The sequence below is a fragment of the Rissa tridactyla genome, chromosome 1, assembly GCF_028500815.1.
Source record: "Rissa tridactyla isolate bRisTri1 chromosome 1, bRisTri1.patW.cur.20221130, whole genome shotgun sequence".
Lineage (NCBI taxonomy): Eukaryota > Metazoa > Chordata > Aves > Charadriiformes > Laridae > Rissa > Rissa tridactyla.
In genome coordinates this window covers 203,238,115-203,248,576 of record NC_071466.1, presented here as the reverse complement: position 1 = coordinate 203,248,576, position 10,462 = coordinate 203,238,115, and the positions used below count along the sequence as shown (strand labels likewise).

Genomic DNA, 10,462 nt, shown 5'->3' with positions numbered 1-10,462 from the left:
GGTTTATCACGTAAATTCGGTGCTTGAAATGTAAACCATGCTCACCCCTTCAGTGCTGACCTCTGCTTCCACTTCACATATGGAGTGTTTCATAATCAGTGACATGAAAGTAGTGTTAAGCCTAAATGGGTATCATGCAGAGAGTAAATAATCCTTTTTGAGCACTGCTGGGTAAATGCTAGCGAACCACACAAGGATGGGATTTCTTCGTTCACTTGCAGTTTTGTTCTGAGTGACCGTTCCGTATTTCTTAGTAATTGGAGCCCTTATTTAGAATTCTATAGTTGGAGCCACGATTTTATTAGATCTCTAGCCAGTTTAAAACCAAGACTTGCTAAAGGTTTAATTGATTTACTATTTCAGCTACCAAAAATAGGAAGGGACTTAATGAGTCATACTGGGTACATACAGTGATACAAAAGTACTGTTTATTTTCAACATCAAAAAGTTACTTGTCTTTGGTTCTGTGACTTGAAAGTCAATATAAAACCTGTTTGCTTTATCAGGTCTTTAGTGTAATGTCAAAAAGAACTAGTGTAATACTTGTAAAATCCATCCTGAACACAAGCATTTCCTGCTCCCGTTTATAAGCAAGTGCTATAAACAGCAACCTTCTGGCTGATTGTCTGTAAGAGGGAGCGAACTGTCTCTTCCAGCTCCACCAACTGCTTGGCTTTATCTTCCAGAACTCTTTGATTGTTTTCATATGTATTTTCCAAGTCTGTCAGCAAAGAAAGGGGAAAACCAGGTTAATTAGGGGTATTTTAATGCAGTAAAATGTAAATCATTATTGTTACGGATAAACTACTACTCAAACTTATTGCAGAAGAGAATCTGATTATATACATAAAAAAAAGGGCTGGAATGGCACCTTTTTGGTGACATAAAGCAACAAGGAAGTAATTTTCCGTAAGCGCAAATCCAAAAGTATACTTTGATTCATGTTGAAAATAGTTGTCGTTCTCTGCTGTACGGTGGCTTTTATGGAACAGTGAAATGTTGAGGCTTGTTATGGTCAAGACCATTCAGCCAGTTTTGTAACTGTGCAGGAACAGCTAAGGGGAAGGATGGGTTCCTGGCCTGGCAAAAACAGAAGGAAACCTTAGCTCCCTCCCTGGTAGTTACGGACAGACTGCCCCCTCCTGTTTCAATCAACTTTTAATTGGCAATGGGAAATGTTAAATTAATCTGTAAACTGGAACTCGGGTATCCTGATTACCTTTTGTTTTAATAGCTTTTTGGGTTGGGGGGAGTATTGTCTGAAGATGGGATCTGGCTTGAAGAGTGGTCCTAGCCATGGCAGCTGTGCTCCCTCCCTGCAGTGATAGGTGCCATACCAGAAGTTTTGAGTCTCACTGTAAGTTTCCGCTTTTTTTACAGAAATCTTTGATTCAAAAGACTACGTTGTGTCCCTAAGAAGAAACCTCAGTAACAAACAATTAACTTCCATTTTTTCCCTACTGCTGATGCATGGTCGGTTTAACAGCATGACATTGCTTCATACTCTTAAGATGACAACTTAACCTCCTCAGAACAGCTTTACCTTTGAGCAGCTGGAGTTTGCTGTTTGCTTGAGCCAACAAGGCTTTAGCTTCATCTTGCAACATGCTGGCTTTCCTCCTAGCATCAGCCAACTCTTCTGTCGTCTTGGCTACGCGATCTTCCACCGTTTTGTACTTGTCGTTCAGCTCGGTGTTGAGGACCTGTTGTTCCAGATTCAAGCACAAGATGGAGCTCACTCAAAAGAAACTGCAGTAGGGGTTTGCATTTCCTCCCTCTGTCTTTACTACTCCGGGTGTAAGGCGAGACTATGCTGTTAGCACAGTAGTTAACAAAAGCAGAAACGGCATTGGGTTATTTCCTACTTAATATTCAGACTCTAGGAGTTGGGATGAAGACTCATCAGTTGCCCTTTTGCAGACCTGTGGCTGTTTTATGGCTTCAGTACCAACGCTTGGCAAGGGTTCACAGGATTCAGTCACATAGTTCTGTAACTCGTGGAAGCATGGCCCCTAGTACAGCCGGAAAGCTGCAAAAGGTAAGGAATTGACCCTGCTTCTGGTTGAATGCTTGCATTTGGGGAGGAATACCCTGGTTACTCTGCCAGTAACGAGAGCAGCTGCCCAGCATGCGTAGGTGAAGGTGCTGGAGAAGTCACGAGGCTGGTTTCTCAGCTGTGCTTTTCTCTGAGGTTAAGATTAAGATGTCCTATGACCTAACCCAGTTCAACCAATAAGGAAGTTAAGACACTGTAGCAGTACTGAAAGTCCCCTGTGTTTACTTGATGGCCACCTGAAATACTACTTAGTGTTCAGAAATAATTGATTTGACGGATAATAGATCTCTCCTGGCAGAAAATACCTCTCCGGAGACTGACGGGCTAACTATAGACAACAGATCGGAGTGACAAAACTTCCTTTGGCAGATTTGTCAATTGTTTTGTTAATGAGCATTCTTTTGCTATTACAAAGGTGTGTAGCAGACATTGGGAGTAGCGCCATGTGGTCATAGAGCAGGTTTTGCATCTCTGATATTTAGAAATTACTCTGGTTTTATATTGAGCTAACAATTTTTCTCATTGCTGGATTCTGTACGTGCCAAATTCTGGGTTGTTTGTCCTCAACCTGTCATTGTCATAGAGCCATAAACACCCTATGGAAAGGGAAGAAAACATTACCAGTTCTCCTGTGGCAGACAGTGAAGCTGAGGGACAGAAACAAATCTATGGCTGACAGTGACATCTGAGGCTGACACTGTGACAGCATGACAGGTTTTAGAACCCAAAAACTTCCCAATACTACTTTCTCTCTGTATCTAGTACCAAAGTAAGTAAAAAGCAGCTATCTTTGCTAAGTGCATTAAGTGGGGTTTTTTTGTCCCTGGCACTTGACCAAGAAATGAAATGGCTCACGTGTATTCACCAACGTTCCTTTACCCAAACCTGGGGTGAGAGTTTTATTGGCTTTCCCTTGACATCCTTCCTGAGCTTCTCACCTTTTTGACTTCTTCAGCATTTTGTTTTGCAGTAGTACTTTTTTCTTCTATATTGTTCACATTCTCTGAATTTGTAGCAGCCTTTTGCTTAAGGTCTTCAACGCTCCTCTCTAGCTCAAACAGACGTAAGGTGGCATTGTTCAATGTTTCTTCAGATGCTGCATTTTCAGATGCAATCTAACAAAAAGGGACAACAGTTACATTTACAAAAGACACTGAATATAACAGTAAGCTTTCTGGATAAACTCTGATCAACTAATTAGTTCATGTCCATAGATCTGATATAAACCCCAGTGTTTTAATTTTGTTACAAAAGGCCAATTGCAATCAGGATGAAAAAGCCTGCTGCTTGAAGATGGGGTGCGTATGGGGCTGCAGAAGCCTTAAGGAACATGGTTAAAGATTACCTTTTGTATTACACACGCAAGAGCTGCCTAATCCACAGGCAAAACTTCAGACATTTGACTCCATCATTTAATAATGGGCTTGTGAAACTGTGTATCTTCTCAGCTGGCCCAGCTTCATGGGTACAGCTAGCACTACTGTCTCATGAGGGCTATGAGATGAAGTCTGAAAATATGTTATCTGGCCAGGCTACAGCAATTACCACTTGAATCCATCCAGCCTTTGTTTATTTTAATCTCGTGCTGCAGTGGTGGATGACAGTGATATCCTGGCTGTGCCAATACACTACCAGTCTGGCGACAGGTATGACTTTCCAGGGATCCTGGCACACCTGCTGTGCTAGAGGCCACAATCCTGTTCACTTAACGTCAGTGCTGCGGGGTATGGAGTGGGAAAAGCCTTTTTTCCTCTTTTTTTTTTTTTTTTTTTCTGGAGAGGGTGCAGCAAAGGGCTACCAAGACGATCAGGGGACCGGAACACCTCTCTTATGAAGAAAGACTGAGGGATTTGGGTCTCTTCAGTCTGGAAAAAAGACAGCTGATGGGGGACCTTATCAGCACTTATAAATACTTAAAGGGTGGGTGTCAGGAGGATGGGGCCAGGATCTTTTCAGCGGTGCCCGGCAACAGGACAAGAGGTAATGGGCACAAATTTGAGCATAGGAAGTTCCATCTAAACATGAGGAGGAATTTCTTTACTTTGAGGGTGGCAGAGCCCTGGCACAGGCTGCCCAGAGAGGTGGTGGAGTCTCCATCTCTGGAGACATTCAAAGCCCGCCTGGACGCGTTCCTGTGCAACCTGCTTTAGGTGACCCTGCTCTGGCAGGGGGTTGGACTAGATGATCTCCAGAGGTCCCTTCCAACCCTATGATTCTATGAAGAGCAAATGATCCCCTAGCATCTGTCATACTAACTCTAAGGTTGTGTATGTGAAGGCAAGAATGGGTTTAGATTCATCTTAAGTGCAGTCTGTGATTTGCAGTACCCAAGAGCCTCCCCTAGACAGGCTTACATCAGTTTCTAAGTATTGGACTTGGTGCTGTTTCTGTATCTTAAATACTCATAAAGAACTCACTGAGGTCAGCAGGTCTTGAGTTCCTTTAATATCTTCGTCAGCTTGTTTGATGGCTTTTTCAGCTGCATTTTGAGCTTTTTCAGCTTCTTCCAGTGCTGCTTTCACCATGTCTGCAGTGACTTTAACATCTGTTGCACCTTTGCTGTGGAGCAAAACTATGTTAACGCTAAAAATGCTTTTACTTTGGAACTGGAAAAAGTAGTCATCATACACTGCAATGAGCCAGTTTTGCCCCTTAGTGAAGGAATGAGTATCTACATTGGGGAAAGTTAAACTCTGCGTTTCCTGATACAATGAAATGAAAGTCTCATTCAAGCTGGTGGTGACCGAAAGCAGCTAATGCAGACCAGGGCTGCATACCTTGCTTTTTTAGCTTCCTCCAGTAGCATTTCTGCTCTGGCAATGTCTCCGGCGCTCTGCTGCAGAATGACCTCGACATCAGAAAGGCTTTCTACACGCTCGCGAATATCTTCTGTCAGGGCTTGCAGCTGCTGGGGAGTGCTTGGCATCTCCATGTTCAGCACTTCATTAGCCACTGCCTCGATGCTATCCAGGTCAGCGCTGTCTTCTAGTAGGTGGACATAAATGACAAAGATATGAGTGAAAGCTTCCCCCTATTGAGTCTCAGTACTCAAACTCCTGTCTAGCTGCTCCCTTAAGAAGGAAAATCATAGGGAAAGTTCCTCCTCCCAACTTACAGAATATCAAGGTGCTAAAACTGCTTCCTTAAGGTGAAACTTCCCTCCCAGGAGAGGCCCAGCAGGCGTACAGGCCCTGCTGGCATTGCTCTCTTGGAAGCCATTTGAAGATCTTGGTGATTAGCTACACCATGGTGGGGCTAGGGTGGGGAGGGGAGACGTGAGCCCACAGGAAACAAAGCCAACAGCTGCACATAAATTATTTGTGCTAACAGCACACTCGGCCTTGTGCAAACAGGGGAGGAATGGGTTGGCCGTGCTGCCGCTCGCTAGCGAACAAGGCCCTCATTTAACCTTTACCTGCTTTCTTACAGAGATAAACTCACTGTTTCTGACTTTCCTCCCCTTTAATAGCACTCTGTCTTTCCAGTCAGAACTTATGAACACACTTGGCAAGCTACAGCAGGACAACAGCCACAACTGAACCGAACACAACAACGTGTCACAGTTTGCTCTCACTTTCCTATTGTCTTGGTTTTCTCTTGTTGCCAGCTTTCATCATACGCACTAAGTCTGGCTGACAGCGGGGGGGGACACATAACTATTGTATTACCCCTTAGAAGATGATTCAGAGCCAAAGATAGTTTTTACAAACTTAGAATTAAGATATAATTTAAATGCAAGGTTTTTACGCATTAGGAAGTCTCTAATCTGCTTAATAAGATTTCTCAGATCTTCGTTGCTTCTGTCCACTTGTTCTTTTGTAGCATTGGTTTTGAGCAGAACTGCTTGTGCATTTTGTTTTGCTTCATCAGCTCTCTGTTTCGCCTCAGAAACCTAAAGAGAGGAAAATGGAAGGCTTGATTGTGTATTTGCTTATGCTTTAAGGCCTGTTTAAAAACAAAAATTCATCTGGAGTTAGAGGTAATAGTAGTGAGAAATGCTTTTTCTCATAAAACTCACAGAACACTTTTAAAAGCTGGCCATGATCCATACCACCAATGCTAGTTTAAACAACTCAGGGTAATGTTTAGAGTTCTCCATGAAGCTTTGCTTTAGCAAGCGCCCTTTCTGAGGATCTTTACAAGCACGATGAAGTTACGCAACAGAAAAGTATTTTAAAGTAAGCCAGGCACATATTTTGTGAATTAGTGTCTAAACTTGTGTTACAACTAAAAGATTTACTTTATTATTATTTTTTTTTTAATATCTAACAATTTATTTGACATATTACCATTCTGGAGAGTTGCTCAACTTCTGCTAACGCACTGAGGATGTCTCTGTCAAAATCCATGGCTTTCTGCCAGGCGTTGTGAGCTACGGTCACCAGCCCGTCGCAGCCAGGTCCTCCGCACTTCTTCTCTCCTTCATCCGTTCGGCAGTTCAAGCCACCGCACTCAGACTCGGCACAAGAAGCTCCCGCAGGAGTGCCACAGGTCTGCAGAGAGACGGGACACAGGCACAGCTTTATTGCCATTGCTGAGCTGCGGAGGGGGATGGAGTCAGCCACTGCTGCATGATGACAGAAACATGATGTTGTTTCTGCTCCTTGGAGTAGCATCCCAAGTGGCACAGGGAAGGACGCTGAAGCAGAGCTGCAAGCTGGAGGTGGTTCCTGCAGCAGGTCTGTACCAGCATGACTTTAATCTTTTTTCTGTGCCCTGTGCACCTTCGTGCCTTTAACTGGTTACACAGCTCCCTGATGCTGGAGTAGCTGGAGGTTACAAGGGAAGCCTTGCCTTGCCTTCATCATCTGCTTTCCCTGTACATCATCTTCCGTTTACAAAGCTGCCTTTAAGCTCTGGTTTAAAGCTGGAAGCTGCTACCGTCTGCATGCTTTTTGTTTGCAATCAGCCTTCACTACTGTTGAAGGAAAAACTATTTTATAGACAAGAAAGTGTTTGGTGCAGAGTAGTAACTTTTCCTTTGCTTTAATGCCCTAGAAGTGTAATAGAAACTGAAATGCTCCAAGGAACAGGAAACTTTTTTCATTGCCCTTAAAAAGCTGTTCCATTCCCTTCCATCAAATGTTTGCTCTGATTTCATCTTTCCAAACTACTTTCCAATTTGTGGATTTTGTCAAGGATGTGTTCCCACAGAAAATTTCAGGGTTGACTTCTTTTTTTTTTTTTTAAAAAGCAAAACTATTTCAACCAGCAACATTGTACTGAGAATTATCCACTACTTGGTCAATCGTTTGGACAATGAAATTACTCAGGAGTTGGTTTAGCCAGCGGGAAAACTGGAAAATACCCCATTCTTGTGAGGTTCTCCCTTTCCAACCCACCACTTTTGCCAAATGATTTTGCAGCCAAAAAACCTCTTTGGGAAAACCTAGGGGCTGTGCCAAGTTAGCTGCAGCTGTCTCCTGTGAAGTGTAAATGAGTCCCTCTTACCTGTTTGGCATGGAACCCAGCAGGAGCTAGAAAGCAAAAAGATTTTTTGTGTGTGTGTCCTGTGATTACACCTCCAAGCAACTCGGTGTTTATGGCCTTGATAAACATCTACCCAAGATTTTTCAGTCCTCAAGAACAGTTAAGCAGGAATGTAGGGGAAGGGAAGCTAAACAAAAAGATGTCTCTTTCTTCCCTCCCAAGAAAAAAGGAGAGCTGGGGGAGCGGGGAAGGGACAGCTGTAGTTGTAAAGGACAGGGGACAATTCAGCCTGTGAAGAACTCTGCCTCTAACACAGGCCTGGCCTGCCCGGGGGAGTTAATGAGCAGTCCCCTGCAGCCTGCCTTCATGCAGGATTGTTCTCTGAATGCAGCTGGCCGACTTCAAAGCGAACACGGGGGAACACCCACCCTCTCCCAAGAAAAAGCCACCCTTGATCATAGTTACAGATGAGCAGGCAGCTTCAACAGAGAAAATGCCCTTTTGACTCCCGCTCCCTGTAAATTCTGCTTTGTCCCAAGCACGAGGACGGGAGCGTGGTGATGCCGAGGAGGGCAGCCCATCGGTGCGAGCAGAAGCGCTGCCTGGCTGGGCACCGCACAGGCACAGTGTGTGCCCTACGGAGCTGCGAGAAGGAAGAGAGTAACATAGAGGAAAGAAAGCGCATGAACTGAGGACAGGCTTAAGAGGATGGCTCTCAGTCCAGCAGACTTGCTACAGTTCTCTTCACGCGGGAGCTTTGTCCACAGCAAAGGGCTTTGGGTTAAAGCCAGGGCGAGTAAAATACAGGTGCTTTGTCAGGGCTGGGAAGGGTCGGAGGGAGACCAGCACGAAAGGCTGGTGCCTGAAAGCCAGTAGGCCTCAGAGCCCAGTGCTTAAACAGCCCTGTTCTAGCTCACAAAATACCCTGTCATCCAAGAAACGTGCACTTTTCAAGAACAAACTGTATCTCACACTGTCAAGCTCTATACAGGTCCTCCCCACTTGTCACTGCCTCGCAAACCCAACGTTATTTTTGCTGAAGGTTTTATACCAGCGATTCTCAGCCGCGTACCTTCTCAGCCACTTCGGAGAGGTCCAGGCTCTGCAGCTTGCCTGCGAGTTCATCCAGAAGGCGTGACTGCTCCTCTTGTTTAGCCTTGAACTGGGCCTCCTTCTCATTGATTAAGTCTTCTACTTCCTGCCGCGTTTGTGCTGACAGCTCCACAGCGCTATCGGGGTGAACAGTGGAGGCATTGACCCTCTCCTCTGCCTCCAGGGACATCTGGAAATACTTGGTGATACTATCCAAGGCTCCTGCAGAAATCAGATGGAGCTGCTCAGAAATCTGTTGAGTAACCCAAAGTATGAAGGCTGGCAGATGACACATCAGGGTGAGCGATATGACTATCAAATTAAATAAAATGCTAGCCTTTGCAGCTATATTCAGTGCCATTGCAAGGATGACAGAATTTGGCCTGTTGTAGGGGAAAAGAAAAAAAGTTGTTTTTTTTATTATTTTTGCTTGGTTGACAGTGTGTCGAGTTTGCTGGATTTTTAATTTAAGCCTTTCTCTAACCCCAGTGACTGAATTCTGCTTGCCCGGAGGACAAAAGGAGATCAGCCTTTTAGGTTTATAGGGCAACAGCCTGTTTTCTAAGGATTCACTTATCCCAGTAGTTCTTGTTGCTTGCCCTGGGATGTCTGGCTTATGGAGTCACTGCTTGGAAACTGGTCAGCGCTTCCTAGGAAAAAAACTGCTTGATGAAAGATGTTGATTTACAGAAGTGCTAGTTTGGGACAACTCCTGGAACGGCCTTGAGCGGGTGTGAGGGAACCCGCAGCGTGGCCATACTCTGCACCTTGGGGCAGCTTTCCTCTGCAGAATGATGCAAGTCGGGAACTCTCCCCTTCTACATCCTACTTGCCTCGCCCTGCACAATCCCATGTCCACTGGAAACAACCTCAGACTTCCTGCAAAGCAGGAAATTTAAAAAAATAATAAAATAAAATCCTTTGTTTCATGTTGGAATGAAGTCAGCTTTCAAAATTTCCAAAGAATTTGGTGACATTCCTCTTTCTCCTGCAAATTTTGATTTGTGGCCCATTTCAATGTGCCAATGGGCATGCAGGGCTGCAAGAACTCAGCCCTTACAGTGTGCTCTTAGTCACCAAGACCCAGGTACTTTTTCCAACCAAAGCCATCAATTTAACAGACTGGGGAGCGCAAGTGAGATGTCCAGGTGTATCTTGGAATCTGCCGCACTTTCACATTTGTCGTGTCTTGTCTAAAACGTATTAATCAAGAGCCTTTAAGACAACTCTGTGCCCCAAGAACTTGAGCTGGCTTTGCACTGTGCAGAGAGAGAAAGAGAGAGGGGTTGAGGGGACAAAACAAAATTCCTGCTGCATCAGCAACTCTGCTAATGCACAGAAAGAAGCTGCCCTCCTAGGAACTGTTTTATTACAGGTTAGAAGATTAACCCAGTATTTAAAACCATGCACTAATTAAATCTTCAGCTACCCCACTGCTTTCTCCCCCTCCCTGTGACACTTACCCCGAACATCAGAGATCTTGATGAACTCTAGCTGTTCTGCGAGTTCTTTCACGACACGGTCTAGGCTTTTGGCATCTGCCTCCAGCACGCTCAGGTCAGCGTCTGTGCTATTGCTCTTCACTGCTAAGGCTGACAGGTTTTCTTCTATGTCAGCTATCTTAACTGTAACATCTGCTGTCAGCTTTCTGTAAAACAGAGGCACAGGACTCAACAGGGGGAGGAGGAAGGGTTGCAAGCCTCGGTGCTTCACTTCAGTGCAGAGTGGTGGTTAGAGCCGTGCCCAGCTTCTCCCACAGCAGGACCTGTCCTCCCTTGGTGGAGCTGTGAGTGATTTGTAACAACATGCCTACCTAGAATACTGTTTTGTTTCCTTTATCATACAAAACTACTTTTTAATCTACAGCACGTTTATAAACTCAAA

General features: G+C 44.7%; 1 protein-coding gene across 1 annotated transcript in view; it reads right to left on the bottom strand.

The window, feature by feature from the left end:
• Window positions 1–406: 406 nt before the first annotated feature.
• The window catches only part of LAMB1 (laminin subunit beta 1), a 46,644-nt gene continuing 36,588 nt past the window's right edge, over window positions 407–10,462 (bottom strand). The window contains exons 25-33 of the mRNA XM_054203700.1: window positions 10,042–10,226; window positions 8,559–8,800; window positions 6,346–6,549; window positions 5,804–5,948; window positions 4,834–5,041; window positions 4,474–4,615; window positions 2,995–3,171; window positions 1,544–1,703; window positions 407–721 (exon numbers count right to left, since the gene is read on the bottom strand). Coding sequence (XP_054059675.1) covers window positions 585–721; window positions 1,544–1,703; window positions 2,995–3,171; window positions 4,474–4,615; window positions 4,834–5,041; window positions 5,804–5,948; window positions 6,346–6,549; window positions 8,559–8,800; window positions 10,042–10,226 — 1,600 coding nt within the window. The 3' untranslated portion in view covers window positions 407–584. The remainder of the gene's footprint in view (window positions 722–1,543; window positions 1,704–2,994; window positions 3,172–4,473; window positions 4,616–4,833; window positions 5,042–5,803; window positions 5,949–6,345; window positions 6,550–8,558; window positions 8,801–10,041; window positions 10,227–10,462) is intronic.